This window comes from Carcharodon carcharias, chromosome 30 (genome assembly GCF_017639515.1).
Source record: "Carcharodon carcharias isolate sCarCar2 chromosome 30, sCarCar2.pri, whole genome shotgun sequence".
NCBI classification, from domain to species: Eukaryota; Metazoa; Chordata; class Chondrichthyes; order Lamniformes; family Lamnidae; genus Carcharodon; species Carcharodon carcharias.
Window position 1 is genome coordinate 11,692,090 of NC_054496.1, and position 24,766 is coordinate 11,716,855.

The 24,766-nt window shown below is 42.0% G+C and overlaps 1 protein-coding gene across 2 annotated transcripts in view; it reads left to right on the top strand.

Moving 5' to 3' along the window:
* Nucleotides 1–1,920: 1,920 nt before the first annotated feature.
* The window catches only part of notch3 (notch receptor 3), a 158,252-nt gene continuing 135,406 nt past the window's right edge, over nucleotides 1,921–24,766 (top strand). The window contains exons 1-2 of one of the 2 annotated variants that reach the window (XM_041176904.1): nucleotides 1,921–2,257; nucleotides 15,164–15,245. In XM_041176904.1, the coding sequence (XP_041032838.1) occupies nucleotides 2,197–2,257; nucleotides 15,164–15,245 (143 nt within the window). In that variant the 5' untranslated portion in view covers nucleotides 1,921–2,196. Of the gene's footprint in view, nucleotides 2,258–2,355; nucleotides 2,493–15,163; nucleotides 15,246–24,766 lie in introns of those variants that run through there. The other variant, XM_041176905.1, reaches the window with a different exon arrangement.

Below are 24,766 nucleotides of genomic sequence, written 5' to 3' on the forward strand. Positions count from 1 at the left end.
TGACCGATGACTTGGTGTAATTCCACGAGCACTTGATACCCTCTATTGTGTGATGCAATTAGTCATTTATGTGTATCTTGAAAGTGAATGTTAGCAGTTTATCTGACCATGAAGAAGGATTTAGCTGAGGTTAGGTTGAAAACACTGGGGTTGTTCGTCTTGGAGCAAAGAAAATTGAGGGGAAATTTGATAGAGGTGTACAAAATTATGACACAATTAGATAAGCTAGACAAGGAAAAGCTCTTCCCATTAGCTGATGGTAAAGGACTAGAGGACACAGATTTAAGGTTTTGGGCAAGAAATATAGGTAGTGGGGATGTAAGGAAGGACTTTTTTTAAGCAGCGAGTGGTAATGCCCTAGAACTTGCTGCCTACAAGGATGGTGGAAGCAAAGATGATCAAAAGGAAATTGGATGATACTGGAGGGAAATAAACTCCCAGGGCTATAGGGATAAAGTGGGGGAATAGGACTGATTGGATTGCTCTACAGAAAGCTGGCATGGACTCAATGAGCCCAATAGCCTCCTTCCGTGCTATAATGAAGCTACAACAGTACATCTCCAACTGAAATTGCGTTAACTCAAACTGAAGGAACAGAACAAAAACCTTTCCCAGTCTGTATGGCCAAGTGCAGCTTGAAAAATGTTTATAAGTACTAAGTTTTATGCTTTCCCTCCAGTGCTGTTGTGAAGACATTGCCTCCCTCATTAAGGTACTGTTCCATAAATAGAGTATTCTCTAGCACATCGTCCAAGTTGCCATTGTTAATGTTTAACTTTTGACGGCTATTCGACTGTGGAGACCGCCACAGCCCACGTTCACGGAGAATGTATAACAGTCAGGAGTGGGAGCCTGGCCAACCTTCCCTTCCTTAAATCTACTACTGTCCTGGTTAAGATTAGCTAGAGAGTTTAGGCTAAGAATCATCGCCAAGTCCATCCTGATCTATATGACCCAGAAACGGGAGACTTCATCTCTGAAACATGAGCTCAGTTGGTGTCGTTTCTTAAAAGCACTTTCTCTAAGAATATTATTTGGTTAATTCCTTCAAACTCCTTAAAAGGTGAAAACAGTCCATTCTCTTGACGATCCTCCCTGCTTGCTCCTTTTCCTCAATCCGACTTTCTTTTCCCTTTTTTTAAGTTTTGCTCTTTGCAGTTCTTCTAGATAAGTTTTCTGTTCCCTTTTTCTGAAGATCTGGCGCGGTTCTGCTTTTCTGTCTCCCTCCCTCTCCTCGCCCTGTGTTACATGACCCCAGTGTTTGAGACATTGAACGGTACAGCGCCATGTTACTACAATAACCTTTCTTCTGATTTATCTCTTCGCTCTGTTCCCAGGCTCCGCAGGGAAATACCTCCGCAGAGGCGTCCTTCGCTCTTAAAGGAGCATTCTCCTCATTTTTAAAGGGGCACCCGCACCACTTCTTAAAAAAACATAATAAAAAAGCAGAATAGGCTCTTCCAAATTTCCTCGCTATTTCTAATAGGACATTCCATAACTAATCAATACTTAATCGCAGTCAAAGGACAAAATATTTGTTTTATGTAAGGATACAACTTGTTGCAAATTTCGCCTGCAGCAGCAGCATATTTTAATAGCAAATAAATCCCTTTTGGGTCAAACTTGTAGCCTTTGTCTCTTGAATAGAACAGAAGAAAAATCTTATTTTTTTAATTCCCAGATAACTTATGCAAACTTTTTGAACAAGACTAAGTTTCCTTCAATCCCCTCTTTAAGAAGAAGTAGTCCAATTTTTTTGGGGAGGATTTTTTTAAAAGTAGCTTAAAAGATGTGACACATTGCGGGAGGGTTTCTCTGGGACTTTGGTTTTTCTGAGACTCACTGGTAGTGAGTGAGCTGGGTTAGACTCGTTCCCATTCGGGACAGGTCCTGCTTGAGTCCGCCCCCACTTCTTGTGCGGATGAATACAGTCCTCTGTGCGGCTCAAGGCAGCCTGCGGTGCTGAAGTTTTCAAAAAGTTTGTCTTGAAGTTTGGAGACGCGGGATTGAACCGAGGATTCTGCCGACATTTCCCCCCTCCCTTTCCCCACCACCCCCTCCCCAACCCCCTATCCCCCGGCTTATTTTGCTTTTCCATCCTGGTCTTTCCCATGATAATTCGGACTTTCTGGGTTCCACTTTTGAATGGATGTATAAATTAATCGAGGGAAACTCCGAACTTTTGGACGGCGAGCAATGGGGGATTTAAAACTCTGGAATTTACTTTGGGGACTCTGGCTGGCGGCTGAGTGTGGAGGTACGGCTTGACTTAAAAGGAAAAAAAAGCGCAAGGAGGCTTTATTACAAGGAGTGGCGGAATGGTCTGCAGTGACCAGGGGCATTCAGGATTTGTGTAAAGAATCAGAAAGCGTGCTTTTCTTAAAATTAATGCTGAACAATCGTGGGATTCTTTTTGTTGTTGCAAATCGGTGTCTTACAGCGCGATGCCAGAAGCTTCGCAATCGAACTGCCCTTTCTCTTCAACACTTTGAGTAACTTTTTATTTGAACAAATGAAACTATCTCCGCGTCCCAGTTACAGGCGCTGGGGAGTTAATTTTGTTGTTGTTTGGCTTTGCTTAGTGCAATAGGATATCCATTTTAAAATGCACACACATATTCCATGTATATGTATTGGTGTTGAATTAAGTTGGGCTTTTAGAATGGTAAGTTGCTAGATGTTACAGAAGGGCTTATAATGAGGACGATTGATGAAGTTTCACAGCGGCACTTACAAGGGCTCGCTCGTTCTAAACGTGCAGCCAATGTTAAAATTGATCATTTGTTGTACAGTTTAGGCGTTTTTGCCCCTTTTAACGACACAGCTTGCAGATTTCCTGCAATAATTACAGATCTAGCAAAGCCCTTTGCATTTGATGTGCCGAGTGAGCTTTGCATTAATAATTGCATCAAAGTTGGAATAAGGTTATTAATTTAAAATCATGAATCCAATTGTCTGGCAGTTCAGGTGGGCAAAGAAATCGTGATCGTTGGAAATAGGCGAATCACTTCGATGTTTTTAAGTTGAAGTAGAACCTGGAGCGATTTCAGCAGCTGTGTGTTATTTCTGATGTTAACACGATCGCAGAAACATCAGGCTGAGAAATAACCGCGTTTGTTGCCGAGAACCCGTTTGATCCCAGCTCGTGTTTTTTTTTACACTTTCTTCAGCCATGTGTGGGCAGAGAGTTGTAAGGGAAGTCTGGACTGGAGAGAGATCCCCACCCCCCCCTCTTCCCTTTCGTGATGAGGTTTAATATGAAACTGTTCTTTTGCCAAATGAAAGAGAGTAAGGCAGTAGTTTTCAAGGAGAACTATGGCCATGGAAGGCTGTGGGGAACTGCTTGCGCTCTAGGCAGGGGCTGATGTACCGAGTAATCCTTCACATCTCGGTAGCCTTGGGAACCAGAATTGAACACACACACACACACATACAGTCCACGAATGATGGAATGGTCAAGAGGCGCCTAGTCTTTGTATGAGTGGAGGGGGGTGCAATAGTCCACGAGGTCTGAAAACCTGTGGTGGAGCACTTACAAAGAGCTGTGGGATCAGCATCTAGTTTTGATTTATTTTAAACTCGACCTTGCAAGATTATCGTCTGTCACCAGACATTATTCAGAGCGCGCTGACTTTCCCCATTGTTGAGTATTCCCCCCGAGGCAGGGGCTGAACGGACAATTCGGTCTTGCAAGGAATCCTATTTTTTTTTCATTGTTTTGGTTTTGCTTCTCGCCGGTGATCTGAATCACTTTTTCAGTAAAAGGCAAGTGTCCTTTTTAAACTAGTTGACTTTATGGTCAATCGAAGACTGTGAGGGTTCAAATTCAGTCTTTTTTTTTGTTGTTGAAGTTGGTCCTTCAGTAAGGAACCTGACTTTTGAACTTGGTGTTCGAGTCCTCTGTGAAACTCAGGTTCGAAGAACACCGCCCCCCCCCCCCCCCGGCTCTGCCTCTCCACATTAACATGACGCTTTGTGTCTGCAGTTTGTGAAGCCATTGACAGACCTCGTGTCTCATAGTCCTTTGGGCACTCGATGTCCTGAATGCTGGAGCTCTTGAGAAATTATACTTAACATTCCACACATCAGTCAGGAAGAAAAGAACGTGGCTAGGGAAGGGGGAATGTTGGGGGATCAATGGTATGTTATTCTCCCTACCTCAAGGCAGTAACCCCTCCAAACCAAGATCTCCGCGTTCCTCCATTTTTGGCCTCGCATATTCCTGATATCCTTCGATCCACCATTGGTGATGATGCCTTCTGCTACCTGGGCCCTAAATTTTGGAATTCCCTCGTTCCCTCCCTCCCTCTCCACCTCTTCTTCAAAGTGCTCCTTAGAACCTACCTCTTTGACCAAACTCTTGGTCACCTGCCCTAATATCTCCTTATGTGACTTGGTGTCATATTTTGTTTGATAACTGTTCAGGTTAAAGGTGTTAAATGAACGCAAGTTATTATTACAAAAAAACAGTTAAACTATTCCATTGTTGGGTGTCCTGCCTGTTATGTGCCTTAAGACATCATCTGTTCACTCTCCGAAGCTGCCAGTGGAGTGATGGGTCAATAGCATAAATGAACCACCCCCCCCACCCCCACCCCCCTGCCAGCCATGGATGAGTATGCCGATAGAAGTATATAATGTAGAGTCAAAGGGGGCTTGTGTGGAGAATGAAGACCAGCATAGACTAGTTGGACCAATTTGGCCTGTTTTTGTGCTGTATCTTTTCGTAGTTCGATGTAATCTTTCCTCTGTGCCTGTCACTGAGGGAGCAGTCTGTGACAGAGCTTGCTGGGCAAGAGGCAAATTGATAGTCTCCACTCCTAGGTACAGCCAGACTATGCAGTAAACAGGCTGCATCTCTACAGCTCGCTCTATCTGGGATTTATTCTCTTTACTTTCAGATGTACCTAATGCAACCATCTGGACTTTTAACAAGGAAAGAAATAGGTAATACAGCTCCTTCAGTCTCTTCTGCCATTCAGTTAATTCACGGCTAATTTGTATTTGACCCCATTCACTTGCTTCCATATCCTTGTAACCACACCAAACAAAAATCAATTTCCGTTTTGAAATTTTCAGCTGCCTTCCTGCCTGCCCAGTCTCAACAGATTTTTGGGGAGAGTATTCCAGATTTCCACTATCCATTGTGTGAAGAAGTGCTTCCTGTCATCACCCCTGAATGGATAGCCTCTAATTTTAAGGTTATGCCCCATTATCCTGGCTCTAAGGCAATAGTTTCTATCTACCCTATCAAAACCTTTAATCAACATCAGCATCAATTAGATCGCCTCTTAATCTCCGGTACACAAGGATACATAAGCCTTGTCTACGCAGCCTGCTCTCATAATTTAACTCTTTTAGCCCCAGTATAATTTTGGTGAATCTGTGCTGCATCCTCCGCATATCCTTCCTGAGGTGCATTGCCCAGAACTGAATGTAATACACCAAATATGGTCTAACCAGAGATTTACTCAACGCCAGCATAACTTTCACCCCCCATGTATTCTAGTGTCCTTGAGATAAAGGATAGCATTCTATTAGTCTTATTATTTTTTGCGCCCATAGTACTGCATAGTCTGGCTGTACCTTGGAGTGGAGACTATCAACTTGCCTCTTGCCCAGCAAGCTCTTTATCGCAGACTGCTCCTTCAGTGACAGTGATTTCTGTATAATGACCCCTAAATCTCTGTTCCTCTAAAGTTCCTAACTGATTTATCATCTAAGCCCAAAGTGGGTGACCTCAGTTCCCCACATTAAACCCCATATTTATCCACTCACGTAATATATCAATGTCACTTTGCAGTTTTCTACTAGCTGTGCCACCTGACTTTGTGTCATTGGCTCTCTCTTTCACCTGAGCCATTGGTAAATCAAGTGGAAAGCTGAGGGCCCAGTTCAGATCCCTAGGGGCACCAGTGGTTGCACCCTGTGAACTGGAGTATTTAGCCCATTTTCCATGCTCTGTCACCCAGCTTCTAAACAATTGCCTATCCATTCAGTAGGTTGCTGCCAGTTTTGTGTGCTTTTAATTTTGCTGACTTTGCAATATTTACCTCACTTGTAATATCAACAATAACACTTAGGCCAGTTAGGGGCAGTTTTTGGATCCAGTGAATCTTGCCAATCAGACCTTTGCCAATTTGTTAGCAATTTTAGTTGCCTCTAATCTTGAAACTAGAAGATGCCTGCGGCTGAACGCTGCCATTCACTCTCTTCCCCCTTTGCATTCATTGAGGATCTCATTCCTTAACTGCTCACATGAAATGACACAAGTGATGTATTTTGGTAGGAAGAATTGGGCAAAATATCAAATGGCTTAATTTTAAGATGGGCCCAGGAACAGAGAGATGAGGGGGTATATGTACATATATGTACCTTTTGAAGGTGGCAGGACAAGTCAAGAAAGCTGCTTAAAAAGCATTCGGGATCCTTGGTCCATAACTAGAGGCATATAGTTCAAAAGTGAGGAAGTTGTGCTCAACCTTTATAAATCACTGGTTAGGCCTCAGCTGGCGTACTGCGTCCAGTTGTGAGCAACACAGTTTAGGAAAGATGTCAATGCCTTGGAGAAGATATAGAGGAGATTTACTGGATTGGTATTAGACTTGAAGGAATTTAGTTATATGAGGCAACTAGAGCAGCTGAGGTTGCTGATCCAAATTTGTATGTCTGGGCAATGAAAAATGGTTGACGTTGGAGGTGGCATCTGAGCTTAACCCCGATTTGTCCTCCGCTCAAGTCCTTGTAGACTCACTTGCAGCAGGAGCCACTGGATAGTAATTGAGAGCAGCAATGGAATTTCTCCTCCCTCCCAATGCAGGAATGCCAGTAACATCCCCATCATCCAGTTAGCATTGTTGTTGTTTACCTATATTATGCAGTTATTTTATCATTGCTTTTCCATCACCTCCAAGCCACCAATATTCTGGCTTGGAAGAGATGAGGAAGTGACACCCTGCCAGCTCCTTGCTGTGTAACTGATGACTGGGAGGTTTGTGACACCATCCTTGGTATTGTTCTCTCCATCTGTCTGCTGCAATTTACAGCTCAGTACAACCCTCCTCCTACCACTCCTGTGTTTAAGTTTACTAATGCCTGTGGCACAAGAGCATCTGGGTAATATTTTCTCGAGAGAAAGACAATAAACCGAAAATTAAGATAGAATCTTGTATTAAAGTTCATCCTGGACCTGGGCTATTTCAGGTAGAATTAGTAATTTAAAAAAAACATGCAAATGTAAGTGGAAACGTACATACCCATCACCCCCAAAATATTACATTCAAACCAATTAAAATACATTCTTAACATGAAACTAATTATCCTAGAGGTGTGTGTATCCATGAGATTACAGATGGACCCACTGCTGTATATTTTATAATCCATTCCCTGATTATGGGCAGTTCTGGCATTTATTATCTTCCCCTGGTTACTCTTGAGGAGGTGGTGGTCAGCTTTCATCTTTGTATTGGTGTGATATAGCTGAGTGATTTCCTAGGACACTTGAGGTAATAAAAGGATTGGTACATTGGTGTGAGACTGGAGTCATGTGTCGACCTGACCAAATAAGGATGGCAGGTTTCCTTCCCTGAAGTGCATTAGTTTTTTCAATAATCCAACATTTTATTTATATTAGTTTTTTAGATTCTTTCAACTTTCTTTAAATTCTCAAATTGCCACAGTAAAGTTTGAATTCACATATGCTGGGTCACTCATCTGATATCATAAACCACTGTACTGCCTTATGCTAGGTATAGCAATGAGTTTTCTGGTAAATTTGTTGGTGTGTGTTTACTGGTACAGTGCTAAGAGAAGGTTTTAAACTGTTTTAAACTAATTTGGCAGTCAGATGGGAACCAGGATGGTGCAGCAGAAAGGAGAAAGAGTGCACAAAGGGCTTGAAGTCACAAACAGCATTAAAATAAAGAGTAGTCCAGAAATAGGAGTGATCAGAATAATGCTGAACAGGCTAAGGCGGGTTTGGTGCAAATGTACGTAAATGCGCAGAGCGTGACAAAAAAGGTTAGTGAGCTGCAAGTGCAAGTAGTCACATGGTTTCCATTTGACATAGTGGCATAATGGAAACTTTAACTAAAAGAAATGCTGGCGGAAATGCCTCAAGGGTAACTAGGGGAAGATAATAAATGCCAGAAGTGCCCATAATCAGAGAATGGATTATAAAATATACAGCAGTGGGTCCGTCTGTAATCTCATGGATACACACACCTCTAGGATAATTAGTTTCATGTTAAGAACATATTTTAATTGGTTTGATTGTAATATTTTGGGGGTGATGGGTATGTATGTTTCCACTTATCATTTGCATGTTTTTTTTTAAATTTCTAATTCTACCTGAAATAGCCCAGGTCCAGGATGAACTTTAATACAAGATTCTATCTTAATTTTCGGTTTATTGTCTTTCTCTCGAGAAAATATTACCCAGTTGCTCTTGTGCCACAGACATTAGTAAACTTAAACACAGGAGTGGTAGGAGGAGGGTTGTACTGGGAACTTAGCATTACTTTCTGCAATATATTCAGGAATAGGAATGGGAAAAAGTAGGAGTGGTGTGGAATTGATCAAAGATACTGTTCTTGCCCTGGAAAGGGGTGTGATGTACTTGAGGGTTTATAAACAAAATCTATTTGGTTAGAGTTAAGAAGCAGAACAGGAGCTGTTACACTACTAGGTGTATGCCATAGGCTACCAAATAGCGGTAAGGAGATGGAGGAGCAAATTTGCAAACAAACTTCAGAAGATTTAAAACAATACAGTAATAATAATTGGAGACTTCAAATATTTCAATGCAGGCTGGCTTAAAAAAATGAGAGGGTAAGGAAGGACAAGAATTCCTTGTAGATGTGCTAATGTGCGTATCACTGAGTTTACTGGTACCTGCACAGGTATGTGTTTATAAAATTATGGACTAATACAGCTCAGAAGGAGGCCATTCAGCCTATCATGCCTGTGTCGGTGTTCTCAAGGAGCTATTGAATTAGGTCCACTTCCCTACCCTTTCCCCATACCATGCAAATTTTTCCTCTTCAGACATTTAGCCAGTTCCTCTTTGAAAGTTATTATTGAATCTACTTCCATCGCCCCAGTTCATGACAATTCACTCCGTTTTAAATTTTTAAAATAACTTACCCACCTCACCTCAGGTTCTTTTGCCAATTCCCTTAAATCTGTGTCCTCTAGTTTCCGGCCCTTATGCCATCATAAACTGTTTCTCTCTATTTAGTTTGTCAAAATTCTCACACTCATCTTTCGTACCACTATTAAATGTCCCCTTAACCTTCCCTGCTGTAAGGAGGACAACCTGAATTTCTTCTCGTGATCATCTTTCCATGTAATTGAAGCCCTTTCTCCCTGGTATTATTCCAATAAATCTCTGCACCTTCTAAGGCATAGACATCCTTCCTAAAATGTGGTGCCTAGAAATTGGACACACAACTCCAGCTGAGGCCTTGGCTGCTGATTTATAAAGATTTAGCATAACATCCTTCCTTTTTGTACTCTCTGCTTCTTGTTATGAAACCAAGGATTCTGTATTATTTTTAAACAACTCTCAACTTGTTGCCTCCAAAGTTTGTGTACGTCCAGGTTATTAATACACATCAAAAAGAGTAGTGGTCCTAATATCGACCTCTCATTTTACACTGCCCTCCAGTCTGAAGCACAACCCTTCTCCAGGTTTCTATCCCTTAGCCAATTCCATATCCACGCAGCAATTCCACATCCACTCAGCCACTGCACCTTTAATCTCATGGACTTCAATACTGTTAACACGTTTGTTATCTAGTACTTTATTAAGCACCTTTTGAAAGTATACACACAATATTGACCACATTTCCTTCATGAACACTCCTTTACTTCATCAAAGAACTAATCGACTTAGTTAAATATGACTTGCCTTCTAAAAAAAATCAGTGCTGCCCTTAATTTATTAGCTTATGATTTTAAGAGTGACAATTGTTTCCTTTCTTGGATATCAGTTGTTTCTGAAAACTTTCCTATCACTGATATTATACTAACTGGCCTGTAGTTGTTGGATTATTGGGGGATTATGGCCAGAATCTCAGTTTTCTCCACTCTGACTTCCCTCAGCAACCTAGGATGTGTCCCACCTGGACTAGGTGACTTTTCTGCCAACCTTGCAAGTACCTGCTCTTTATCTATTTTTATCTTTTAGTAGTTTCTTTGTGTGTGTGTATGCACCAGTGAGTTCCCCAGCAGCTGTGCTGGTGTGAGTGTGCCAATGTGTTTCCTAGTAGCCGTGCTGGTGTGAGTGCCAGTGAGTTTCCCAGTAAAAGTGCTGATGTACATACATCAGTGTGTTCCCCAGTAACTGTGGAATTTCCCAGTAGGTGGGTATCAGTGAATTTTCCATCTGCCACCAAATAGTGGGAAGATGATATTGGAGCAAATTTGCAAGTAAATTACAGAAAGATTCAGGAGCTATAGAGTGGTGAATTGCAGGACTTCAATAATCCGAATATAGTTTGGAATAATAATCGTGTAAAAAAAAAAAAAAACCAAGGAATTCCTGATGTGTACAGAACTTTCTTCATCCGCTTGTTTCTTGCCCAACAAGAATGTAGTTCTGGGGACTGAAGTGGGGCAAGTGGAACATGTTTCAGTGGGGAAGAATTTAGGGATCATAATATTCTCAAGTTTAAAATAATTTCGGGAAAAAGGCAAAGAACAATCAAGTGTACAAGTACTTAACTGGAGGAGAATTCACTGAAAAGGAATCTGGTCCAAGGTGAAATAAAATAAAATGGTTACCTCAAAGGTCTTCAATGAAGAGAAGGTTCAGGTACAAAGTAGGTACATTCCCAGAGGGAAAAGGAAGGGCATCCAGTGCTAGAACCTCATGGATGACAAATGATATAGAGATCAAAATGAAACCGAATAAGAAAGCTTATGCCAGATATAAAGTTCAATATACACTAGAAAATAAGCTGAATACAGAAAGTACAGAAGAGACACATAAAAGGTGAATAAAAGGAATAAAGAGAATTGATTAGTTGCTAATATAAAGGGCAACTAAAAATATTTTATGAGCACATAAATAGTAAAAGATAAGGAGGGAGGGGTCGATCAGGGACCAAAAAAAGACTGAGCTTTGGAGCTAGAAGATTAAATGAGTACTTTGTATCTGTCTGCATGAGAGAAGAGGATGCTTCCATTGTCAAGAAGGAGACAGTAGCAATATTAGATAGAGTAAAATCAGATAAAGAGGAGGTGTTTTAAAGCTTGTCAGTATTCACAACATGGAAAAGTCACCCAGTCTGGATGAGATGTATCATAGGTTACTGAGGGTGGAAAATGCAGAGGCTCAATCCTCCTTGGATATAGGGGAGGTGTGAAAGGACTGGAGGATTGCAAATGTTACACCTCTATTCAAGAAATGAGAGAGGGAGAAGCCCAGCAATTACAGACCAGCCAGTCTAGCACTGGCAGTGGGGAAACCTTTTAGAGACAATAATCCGGGATAGAGTTAATCAACGTTTGGAAAACCTTGGCCTAATAGTACAACAGTAGACACGGATTTGTTAAAAGGAAATAGCATTTAACTGCATTGAATTCTTTGAAGTATCAAAGAGGGATGATGAAGGTAGGGCAGTAGATGCTGCATCTATGGAATTTCAAAAAGTGTTCGATAAAGTACCACATAATAGACCTAATAGCAAAATTAAAGCCCAAAGGATTGAAGAGACATTGGCTGTGTGGATATGAGATTGGCTAAGGGACATTAAGCAAAGAGCAGTGGTGAACTGTTGCTTTTCAGACTGAAGGGAAGTATATCCACAACAGATGACTATGTCATTTCAGTCCCTTCTAGGCTATTTTCTTCAATGCTCCCATGATCTTCACAGATCCCCTGATGTGCTGGTTCCTTGTTTTGTCTTTTCTTGTTAATCCATACTACCATATCCAATTGTTGTTCCTCTCTTCTTGACATTGTCCGAGTTAATTAATTAATATAAATCTGGAATTAAAAGCTACTCTCAGTAATGGTGCCATGACACTACCATCAATTGTCATAAAAACCCATTTGGTTCACTAATGTCCTTTGGGGAAGGAAATCCACCATCATTACCTAGCCTGGCCTACACATGACTCCAGATCCACAGCAATGGTTGACTCTTAACTGCCCTCTGAAATGGCCTAGTAAGACACTCGGTTGTACCAAACTACTGCAGTAAAGTTGCAGCAATTTAAGAAGGTGGTTCACTACCACCACCTCGAGGGCAATTAGGGATGGACAGCAAATGCTGGGCTTGCTAGCAACACCCACATCCTGTGAAAAAACTAATAAAAAAAAGTCTGTGCTAAAATATGCAGACACATGACAGATGGAATTTAGTACAGAGAAGGGTGAATAATGCATTTTGGTAGAAAGAACAAGAGGGTTCAATTTTAAAGAGGTTGCAGGACAGAGATCTGATGGTGCATGTGCACAAATCTTTGAGGGTGGCAGCGTAAGTTGAGAATGCTGCTTTTTTAAAAAAGAACTTGGGGAACCCTTGACTTTATTAATAGAGGAATTGAGTACAAAAGCAAGGACGTTATGCTAAACCTTCAGAAATTACCGGTTCAAGCTCAGCTGGAGTAGTGTGTTCAAATGCCCTTTGGGAAAGAAAATCTGCCATCCTAATTTGGCCTGGCCTATATGTGACGCCAGACACAAAGCAGGGTGGTTGACTCTTAACTGCCCTCTGAAATGGCCAAGTAAGCCACTTATTTAAAGGGTAATTAGGGATGGGCAGCAAATGCTTTACTCGCTAGTGATACCCACATCCCATGAAAGAATAATGGGGGGAAAGAACCCTTTTAAGGAGGATCATTGCGTTAGATACAGATTAATTAGAATGTTACTAAGGATGGGACAATTCAATTATATCTAGAGACTGGAGAAACTGTTCTCCTTCAAGCAAGGAAAATAAGAGGAGACTTGATAAAGGATTTCAAATCAAGAGGGTTTTGATGGAGTAAATAATGGGGAGCTTTTTCTAATGGCAGAAGGGTCAGTAACCAGAGTACACAGAGATTTAAGGTGACTGGTTAAAGGACCTGAGATGGCATGAAAAAAAATGACTGAGTTGGGATATGGGATGCACTGCTTGAAAGGCTGGTGGGAGCAAATGGTAACTTTCAAAAAGGAATTAGATTCATAGTTAAGGGAAAAAATATACAGGGCTATGGAGAAAGGGCAGTGGAGTGGGATTATTTGGGTAGCTCCACCAAAGAAGCAAACACAGGCATAATGGGTCAAATTGCCATCTCCTTTGCTGCATCATTCTATGTTCTGATTTGTGTCTGATACCTTTAATTATTTATAAATGACCTGGACTTGGGTATGGGGAGCAGTGTTTTTAAGTTTATGAATGATCGAAACTTGGCAACATTGTAAATAATGTGGAGGATAGTAGCATTCTTCAATAGGTCATAAACTGGTGAAATAGGCAGACACATGGCAGATGCGAATGAGTGTGAAGTGATGAGCGATGGGAGGAATGACATGGAGGGACAGTATATCTTACTATTTAAGTAACATACTATATGGTACTATTTAAGGAGGTGTGGGTGCAAGAGCAGAGGGTAACAGAAGTGGATATTCTCAAACCTTTGAAGATAGCAGGGCAAATTGATACGGTGGTCAAAGAAAGCATATTGGGCAGTTGGTTCTATGTGTTACGGTTTTGAATATGAAAGCAATGAAGTTGTGCTAAACCCTGACAAATGTGGTTAATTCTGGGTACCACATTTTAAGAAGGATGTCAAGGCTTTGGAGAGGATACAGTGGAGCTTTACTAGGATAATACCAGGAGGGAGTTCAGTTATGTGGAGAGAATGGAGAAACTGGGATCGTTCTCCTTGTAGTAGAGAGGTTTAAGGGGAGAAATGAATGTTTTCAAAATTAAGAGGTGTCTTGATAGAGCAAGAAGGGGGAACTATTCCCTTTGGCTAATGAGTCAGTAATCAGAGGTAATAGTTTTAAAATAATTGGTGAAAGAACTAGAGGTAAAATGAGCTTACATTTCCTCATACAGATGATTCTTAAGGTCGTAAATGTATTACCTGAGAGGGTAGTGGAATCAGGTTCTGTAGTAACTTTCAGAAGGCAATTCGGCAAGTACCTGAAGGCTACTAATTTGCAGGGTAATGTGGAAAAAGTTTGGGATGTGGGACTAAATTTGACAGCTCTTTTGAAGAGCTGACGCAGGTATGATGTGCCTAATGGCCTCCTTTTGTGTGATAAGATTCTGAGAGTCAATAGGCTGATGTGTGTATCAGTAAGTTTCCTGGTAGATGTGGTGGTGAGTATGTTTTTGATGAGTTTTTGGGCAGATGCATTGGGGTTTTGTGGTTTCTGATGGAGTCAACTGGAGTCAAGATTGAAGGTAGTCTGATTCTGTCATGGACTATTTTCTAGAGTGGAATTCACTTGAGTTGTGTATAAAAATGAATCACTGGTTGGTGTTGCCTTTCTGTGCAAGAGTGTACTTTACCTACATTTACTTCTCTCTTTCCTTGTGTTATTTTTCTCCAACTTCCTCCCCACCCCCTCACCTCTGAATAATTTTGTGTGTCGCTCGCGCTAGATTAAAGTTGGTTCTAAAGTGAATTTTTTTCCCCGGAAACTTGAATTTAAGTTATTAAGCATTGCATGTGGCCCACGTAGCTTGAAATTCAATTGACCTTTGTTAGTTTCGTTACTACATGTGTTTAAAAATCTCAATTTCATTCTTGTACAGCCATCACAACTCTGCTTAAATTTTAGGATGAAATATTGATTTTTTTTTCAGACAACAGCTGCTTTTTTGTATGAGATGTTAAACAGAGGCCCTGTCAGCTTTCTTTAAAAGCTCTCTTAAAAAGCGAAAGATCCCATGGCACTAATCACGGAAGAGCATGGGAGTTCCTCTTAGTGTCCTGGCCAATATATTTATCTCTCAACCAACAAGATTATCTGGCCATTGCTGTTGTGGAATCTGGCTGTGTGCAAATTGGCTGCCATATTTACTACTTACAACAGTGACTACATTTACTTCATTGGCTGTAAAGTGCTTTGTGATGTATTTGTTTGTTCATTCATTCATTAGTTCTTTTAAAAGAAAATCTCCCATGAAGTAACGTTGCTCTCTCTCCCTCATAGCTCTGCAGTGTCGGGATAGTCACCGTCCTTGTGAAAATAATGGACGATGCATCAAGAGCCCGCATGGAGATGCATCATGTCTGTAAGTTGCTCCTTTGACTAGAAACTATTGGATTTGCGTGAATTATAAATACATTCTGTCAGTGTGCTGTCCGCAAGCATGGCTCTGGGGCACAATTCCCAGGGAAATTCATGAGCTCTCTGAGCTGTTCTTGTGATTCGTGGGAAAGAAGTTTCTCCTGAATTCTTTACTGGATTTATTAGTAACCGTCTTATATTTCCCTAGTTTTGGACTCAATCCACAAGTAGAAGCAGTAGCCCTGTACAGCAAACAAAGCAATTTTCATTAGTGTCAAGAGATGTCAGCTAATCCCAACCTTTCAGTGGCTGCCAATTGATAGGATTGCAGTTTTAAAGAAGTGAAAGCCATGAAAAATCCCCTCCCCCAAAATTATTTTTTCTGTTGTATATGTGTAGATTAAATAATTTGTTGCTTGAAGAGAAAGAGATTTAAGCATTATTCTCAGCCTTGTACACTCTGTGCTCTCACAGCTATGTCAAGGCATCTTTAAGAGGATTCTTTGCACCTCCTCTGATGGTCCTGTGGGTCAATTTATTATCCAGTGTGGAACTGAGCCATGTTGAGCAGGAAGGTGCCAAGCTTACGGTCCATAGTTTGTGCTGATTTGAACAGTGCTCCCACTTGTGGACAAGTCTAAAGCTGGCGAGTCACTAATATACCCAATAAAGAATTCGGGCGAAACTACTTGATCCGCAGAGTGGTTATAATGTAGAAGTCATTGCCACAAGGAATAGTTGAGGTGAATAACATTGGTGGATTTAAAGGAAAACTAGATAACTACATGCTGCCATGTTTGTTGCATTACAACAGTGGCATTTCAAAGAGTGCGTCGTTGGCTGTAAAATGTTTTGTTTGATAATGCTTCTGTGTAGCACCTTGGGATGTTTTAAAAGTTATTGTTATAAAGCTTTGGGACTTCCTGAGTTCATGAAAGGTGCAATATAAATGCAAGTCTTTCTTCTCCTGTGACAAAGATACCCAGTGAGGCTGATATGATGTGTGTCTGGGGAAGATTATTCCTGGCCATTCCAAGATCTTTATCTCCAGCGCAGTGACTGCCTGGAGCTGGTGGAATCGTGTTAATTTAATAAAGTTTAGGCCACTGAACCGTCACTGATTTCAGAAACAAAGCAGATTATTCTAGTAGCAGTTTGTCTTTGCCTAGATAGTGGCAAAAATTAATTTCCGCTGTTCTGAGCTCAGAGTTTAAAGAAGTTTTCCATTTCTTAGTTAGCTTTCACAGTGGTGTGACTCTGACACTAATAATCGTTTGACTAACACTATGGAAAAATGCACGTCAATTCAACAAAAAAAAGTATAAAAAGTTGAGCTGGTTGTCACTCTAATAAAGCAGATGTTGGCTCGATCTAATTTCGTAGACAGTGACGGGACTTCAAAAAATTCTGTAGCGTCAATTTTGGAATAGATGAGGTGGAGGGAGGCCCATGATAATGGTTAGGTTTTCTGTTTGTTGGCTATGAATAGCGATTAAATCTGGCCTTCAGGACTTCATAGATGATCAGTGTTGAAAGATTAATGGTTAAAGCCTCTTTTTTTTGGGCCAAATTTCAATTTCAGTGTCTGTGTAGAATCTTCGATATGCAGTAAGAAATATTCAGTAATGTGTGAGTGCAAATACAACGCCACGTTGTAGGAATGTGTGACGTTGAGTGAATGCTGAGGCACAATGTGTTACTGGAATGTGTGACAGTAACCAGTGTGTTGAGTATGGGGGTACGCTATTATCTGACTGTGCGATAGTATTCAGTGTGATGAATGAATGCTGCATCACACTGCTAGTTAAAGGCAAGCCTTTGAAATGCTCTTAGCCAATTGCCTCTTTGGACCTGGGAAAGAAAGGGTAATGTTGGCAATGAAAAGTCTTTGTAGAGCTACAGATGCCAATGGGAAATTGGCATGAAAACTGACAGCTTCCTCCAAGTACTCTGCAAATGTGAACATTTGAGCAGCCTGTCACTGGCACACTGTTTGAATCTTGCCAGTTTTTTAAACAGGTGGCAAAATTGGATTTCTAGGATTGGGGTCCATCAGAAATAGGCTATCTTTCTCGCTGGTATCTTGGCATTTGTCCTACTCCATAAACATAAAGCTCCCAGTCATCTGGGTGGGGATTGCTGCTGTGTGATTGTGGTGGAAGGTGGTAGTATGTGCAGCGACAAGACAAGAACCACACTGGGCATCCGATGCATCAGTGAGGCTACAGACTCTCTTTGGCTGAAGTATTTGAAATTCACAAGTACTCCTTTGTATAAGGCTGTTGTGGGTTTGTCGTCAAGAAATGTGTCAAGTAATGATGGAAGGGATGGGAGACCTCAGAAAGTAACAGATGCCAACATTTCACTGAGAAAATGGCTCCATGATGCCAATGTCATGTGAGGCTACAGAAGCCCGACAAGAACTAGTACTTCATGGTATAGGAATTGACATACGTTGCTGACAGATTGACACAACTGAGCTTGCATCCAACCACAGATTCAAACCCTTGTGTTGTGTTCAGTGATGTTCAGTTCAATAAAAGTACAAGTATTCATGGCATTTGTAGCTGTGATGCCCCACCATTGGCAGCCGTGCCTTCAGCTGCCTAGACTCTCAGCTCTGGAATTCCCTCCTTAATCCTCTCCTGCCTTGAGACGCTCCTCAAAACTTGGTTCGGGGTCAAATTTTGCAGTCTTGAAAGGCGTCATATAAATACAAGTTATTTCTTTCTGTCAGCATTGCAGATCTAACCTTGGATATAAAGCTGTAATGTTAACAAGCAATGGGTTTCTCTGACATTCTCACGGGGACTGCCACTCCTATCCTTTGTGAAAATCATGTTTATGATATGTAATCTGTGACAATACCCATAGTACCAACATTCTACATGTAGTGATATTTTTCTATAAACTATTGATGTGGGCCTTTGACCGCAATACATTGGTGAGAATCTGCGGTCTCTATATCCATGGGCCCATTGGCTGAGCAGGATTTTAATAAACAAGCTGTCATGTCAACTTCTAGGCATTTTTAATAAAGTGTAATACAAGTTGCGCTGTGCTATAATCCCTGACGATAAGATCAAACACACTGTGGGCTTGGCAGTGTTTATAAATGTGTGCTATGGAGAGGCATGAAGGGCCTGAGATCCTCTCATCTGATTAGGAGACCTGAACCAGAGTGTGTTTTGAATCTTGTTCTTGGATAAATTGACAGGTATGCAGTGCAGGTGAAATCCATTTGTTCTGGGTCTGTGCTGGAATTTCTGGGGCAGGTGGATGGAATAAAGCTGGGAGCACAAGTAGTTTGTGAGCACCATGTGTGTGTGTGGAAGGGATGCCATGAGTTAGTAAGTGTGAAGGTCAGGAGTGGATGTTGTAGCAATAGAATTGGCAGCGCAGAAACAGGCCATTCAACCCAACTGCTCTATGCCGTGTTGTGATATGATGCAAATACACCTTTTAAGGGTTTGTAGCTTGAACTACGCTCAATCATTACTACCTTGAAAGGATGTGATGTATTACAGCACCCCAACCCCCACCTGCTCGCCTGAAATCCTGTTGGTGGGAGACTGTAAAATTCTGCCCAACTCCTTGTGGTAGCGAGTCCCACATTTTTGCCATTCTCTGGGTGAACAATTTTCTCCTGAATTTCCTGTTGGGCATCATATTTAGTGGCTCTAACAGCAACATTTTCTACAAGTCACTTCATAATTTTAAAGGCCTCTATTAACCTTCTCTTTTCTAGAACCTTCATTGTGATTCTTGCCTAAATGACTAAGGTAGAAACACACAACCTTGCTCAAACGTTGTCATATGGTCCGTGAAAAACTTGGATTCTGTGGATATTTAATCTTTGCGTGGTCACTGCTAGGGAAGTATACAGAGCAGAGATCAAAGGGAAAGGAGAATAAATTGGGAGGGGAGAGAGAGAGGCTATCCCACAACTATATTGGATTGGGACAGACTGTAAGCTCTCCTTGTGGGAATCAGAGATCAGAATGTTAGGATGAAATATAAAATAGTTCTTTTGTGCAAACCCCCTGCACCCACCCCCACCCCCACCCCCACCCCAACCCTCCTATGCCCCACCATTTCATTGGGCTGTCAGCAGTCTGCGACTTAAATTCTGGAATTTCCTTCTTGGACTGCCACCCCTGCATAAGTTTTTTAATTCTTTCATGAAATATAGGCATTGCTGGCAAGGCCTAATTGCCCTTGTACTGACTAGTTGGCTTCAGAAGGAACTTTCCTCCTTTAAAGACATAAGAATATAAGAAATATGAGTAGAAGTTGGCTGTTTGACCCTTTGAGCCTACTCTACCGTTCAATAAAATCATAGCTGATCATCTACTTCAACACCACCTCCCAACATTATTTTCACGTTTCTTGATTCCCTTAGAAGGACTCCTTAAAACCTACCTCTTTTGACCAAGCTTTTTTTGATCACCCATCTAATGTCTCCACAAGTAAATAGCAACACAGGATTGGACTGAGTAACTCTGTGGGGCTGTGAACCTCTTCCACATGGTCAGCTTTCAAGCTAACTTTTTGATTTAAAAAAAAAACGTGCTTTGAGGATCAAGCTTTATCTGATTATGTTCCTGAAAAGTCCTTGGTATGTTTTACTATAGTAAAGGTGCTATATAAATGCAAGCTGTTGTAACCTGGAAAATAAATTTAATTCAAATGTTAACTGATGTTTGAAGCCAGGAGCCTGAATAACCAGAGTCAAAGAAAGACACAGAAAATATGATTCTGCAGGTGAGCTGTAACAATCATCGAGGACATAAGGAGACATTTGACACATGGCTCCTGGGCCAGATATACTAAACCTTAATATCGTAATGAAGGGTCTGCTCTCCTTGTGAGATGCTACTACTAAGGAATTGGCCTTAGTAATAAACAGCAAGAGTGACTTTAGGCTGATCATCACTTGAATGTGGTGTAGAGCTTGGTGCCTAGCAGTTAATGTTTAAAGTTTACTTGTCAGATAAGACATTAAACTGAGGCAACAACCCTCCCTACTCACATGGACATTTACAAAAACCCTTTGCACGATTTCAGAAGAGAGCAGGGAAGTTACTCCCATTGTCCTGGCCAACATTTATCCCTCATCCAGCACCACTAAAATAGAATACCTAGTTATTATTACATTACTGTTTGTGGGAGCTTGCTGTGTGCAATTAGCTGCTGCATTTCCTACATTGCAGCATTCAAAAATACTTGTCTGCGAAGTGGTTTGGGATATCCTGAGTTTGTAAAGTGTGCTATAGAAATGGAAATCTTTCTTTTTCTTTGAAGCACATTGTTATAAAAAGTTAGGTTGTGAGCTGGCTGCGTGAGAGAGGCTCACAGCCCCAGAGGGCTGTTAACTCCCAAACCCTGACTTGGTGTTTACAGATGGCAGAGGCCGTTGGCCTCTTGTGTTCACAGTGCTGCTGGCGTGGCTATTGTCAGGGAGCAGCAGAGCGGAATGGAGGTCAGCGCCAACAACAAAACATGCAAATCACGGTTTCTGTCTGCACCAAAAAAAATACAATACTCAAACAATCCACCCCTCTCCTCTCCCATAGGCACTGGCTCCTTAGAGTGCAGACAGTTCTGTTTTAAACTCCGGGCTTTAACTGCATTTCATAACTTTAAGAATGCATGTTAGTCGTGTGGCAAAGCTTTTTTTAAAAGGCAGATGTAGTTAGTTTCCTTTGTTGCAATGGGAAGGTGCCCATTGGGAGGCTGAGCACAGTGTGTTTATTGGGTTGTAACTGGACAAACTGCTCTGTGTGTCACCCGAGTGAGTGCTCACTGATTGATCATAACAGCAAAGCAACCAGACACTGATAGATTCACCCGTCTAATGAGAGAACTGTGTCTGTGTAATTCTGTATTTGTAAGAATTAGAGAGAAGCGGAGCGAAAGAGAGACAGGGAATCAATGTGGTTTAACTTTTTTTAACCTGAGGGATGAGTACGATTGTACTATAGTACTATCTTTCACAAATGAAAACCTGAGTGCCTTTCAGAATCTCCTTGCTGAAAGAATAAAGATGGTAAATATATTAATTTTCAGGGCACTGTGGTACATAGTGATGTGCAAAACTTATACATGTTGGGGCTGGTACCCTGGCACATGCATCATTACATAGGGTCACACTGTTTTTCTTTTCCCTCCTATTTTCTCCTGAAAGCAGAGATTCTCCCTGGGTAAAAGTTCCTTGTAAAAGTGTTGATCTCCCTGTGTGAACTCAGATAGAGTGCAAGCCTTTCGACAGTGTCATTACAACAGAATCAGATTCTGACCTCATTGAATATCCAGGCATATGCACTGCGTAATCTTCACAATATATGAGCAGAAAACCTGAATATCCTCCTCCACTCTTCCACCCAACCTCCACCTCTCTCTCTTTCCCATCCTACACCAATAAACCAGACCTGCTTTGGACATTTGTATCAGCCCTACATTATCCCAACTGATGTCAGCTAACTCATGTGATGAATTCATCAGGACGAGTGCTTGAACTGCTACAGTTCATCTCTGTCCCCTTGGGTTCAGAAGAGAAAGTTTTATCAGGGTTCCCACCTGTGACTGTTACTGAGTGACTCCTTTCTAAAGTGTGCATGTGTCTGAATGTCCAATAATGTCACAAACATTGATTAGTCTGCCCAGACTCACATGCCTACATGTTTTCGATGGAAGTTAGGTGGCACGGTGGAAAGATATATTTGGAACATACTGCTTTTAGCTATACAATATAATCTGGTTCATATGTCCTGGTTGCTATGTGCCATCTAAAATTGATTAATCCATTGATTGATCAACTGGTCTGTATGGATTGTCTTCCCATGGGATAAATTTAGGAAGCTTTTCGGGCAACGTTGAACCATGACACCTCAGTACAGCAATGAGGGAGTGCTGCGCCATTATAGTGCCCTTTTTCAGTTGAGACATTAAACCTGTCCCCTTGGGTGGATGTAAAAATTCCACGGTACTATTTTGAAGAAGAGTCAAGGAATTTGCCCCAGTGCCCTGGCCAAATTTATCCCTCAACTAGCATTATTAAAAGCGATGATTTGACTGTTATCACATTTATGATTGTGGGAGCTTGCTGGGTGCAAAGTACCTTCTAACTTTTTGGAGGGGAGGATTTGTTTTAGCGGAAGTCGCTTTATTTTTGCACATACACGGTAACTTAAATGGGCCAACTTCTGTGCAGCCTGCATGGGAATGTTTGGCTTATTGCATGGCTGCAACATTCAAGGGAATATTGGTGGCTACACTTAAAAAAGTACTTAAAGGGCTGTAAAACACTTTGGAACATCCTGGGGTTTTAAAATATGCCCTATAAATTCAAGACTATTTTTCTTAAGACAATAATGGAATGCAGGTCTTTGAATGGTTAAGCTGTTCCTTGTTTGTGATTCATGATTAGATCATGTTTTGTCATTGTGTAATTCCTGTGTGCAATAGGGGACATTAAGACACATCATCTATCAACATTTTGCAAACGTTTATGTAAAGCTTCTTTGAGGAGAATCTGTATTGCAATAAGACATATGGGGTTGTGCAATCCTTTTGTGATTTTCCCAAGTCAGCAGAATTGTGTGGTGGGAAACTCTATTTTCTTCTGCTGGTTGTTCAGTTGAACTCTGTTCTAATTACTGGATTGCTCTTTCTGTTCCAGCCTGGTGTGCCTCAGATATGGTTTTATCTGTGACTGCAGGAATGGGTCTGATACGAGTACAGTGGTGAAAGGGGCATTTAACACATTCCTCTGTGCCTCTCTCCTCCACCCCATAAAATTAGTTTTTGTCCCCTCCAGTTTTCTTCCCGATTCAGCAGAAGGTACAGACTCTTTTTTAGCCTTTGGGGCAAGATCTATCTATTATACTCCAGTGCAGTGATGAATGAGTCAGAGATGCCACGGATGCAAGCTGCAACAACTCATCGACACCAACACCCATCCAGGACCCTCCACCCCTGCCTGTCACTCTGTCCCCATCCCGTCTTCCAATCCCAACCCTGGCCGTGTATTCACCATACCTCCCGACCTTCCCCTCTCTGATGCTGAACGTTCAGTGCTCAGCAAAGGACTTAGTTTCATACCCTTACGCCCTCATCTCAATGAATTTCGGGCTCGGCACGATGCTGAACTCTTCTTCCGCCGTCTTCGTCTCCGGGCTCACTTCTTTGGGCAGGAGTCCTCTCCCCGTTCAATGGATCCTTTTACCCGCCTCCACTATTCTCCCTCCACCTGGACCCCTCCCTCTGGATTCTTACCTTCTCTTGATCTTTTCATTGAGAACTGTCGGCGTGACATTAGTCTTCTCAATTTCTCTGCTCCTCTCACCCACTCTAACCTGCTTCTCTCTGAACTTACTGCACTCCATTCTCTCAACTCCAACCCTGACATTGTCATCAAACCTGCTGACAAGGGTGGTGCTGTTGTTGTCTGGCACACTGACCTCTACCTCGCAGAGGCTGACACTTCGCAGACACTTCTTCCTACCTCCCCCTGGACCATGACCCCACCACTGAACATCAAGCCGTTATTCCCAGGACCGTTACTGACCTCATCTCCTCTGGAGATCTTCCTTCCACAGGTTCCAACCTCATGGTCTCCCAACCTCGGACGGCCTGCTTCTACCTCCTACCCAAAATCCACAAACAAGACTGTCCTGGTAGACCGATCATGTCAGCCTGTTCCTGTCCCATGGAACTCATTTCTTGCTACCTTGACTCCATTCTCTCTCCCCTTATCCAGTCCCTTCCCAGCTACATCCATGATTCCTCTGACACCCTACATCATATCAACAATTTCCAGTTCCCTGGCCCCAACCACCTCCTCTTCACCATGGAAGTCCGATCCCTCTACATCTCCATCCCCCACTGGGATGGTCTGATGGCTCTCTGCTTCTTCCTCGAACAGAGGTCCAAACAATCCCCATCCACCACCACTCTCCTCCACCTGGCTGAATTTGTTCTCACACTGAACAATTTCTCCTTAAACTCCTCTCACTTCCTCCAAATAAAAGGTGTGGATATGGGTACCCGCATGGGCCCCAGCTATGCCTGTCTCTTTATGGGGTATGTGGAACATTCCTTGTTCCAGTCCTACTCCGGCCCCCTCCCACAACTCTTTATCCGGTACATCGATGATTGCTTCGGCGTTGCTTCATGCTCATGTCTGGACCTGGAAAAATTGATTAATTTTGTTTCCAATTTCCACCCCTCCATCATTTTCACATGGTCCATCTCTTACACTTCCCTTCCCTTCCTTGACCTCTCTGTCTCAATTTCTGGTGATAGACTGTCCATTACAAGCCTACCGACTCCCACAGCTACCTAGACTACAGCTCCTCACACCCCGCTTCCTGTGAGGACTCCATCCCATTCTCTCAGATGCCTCCGTCGCATCTGTTCCGATGATGCTACCTTCAAAAACAGTTCCTCTGACATGTCTTCCTTCTTCCTTAACCGAGGTTTTCCACCCACGGTGGTTGACAGGGCCCTCAACCGTGTCCGGCC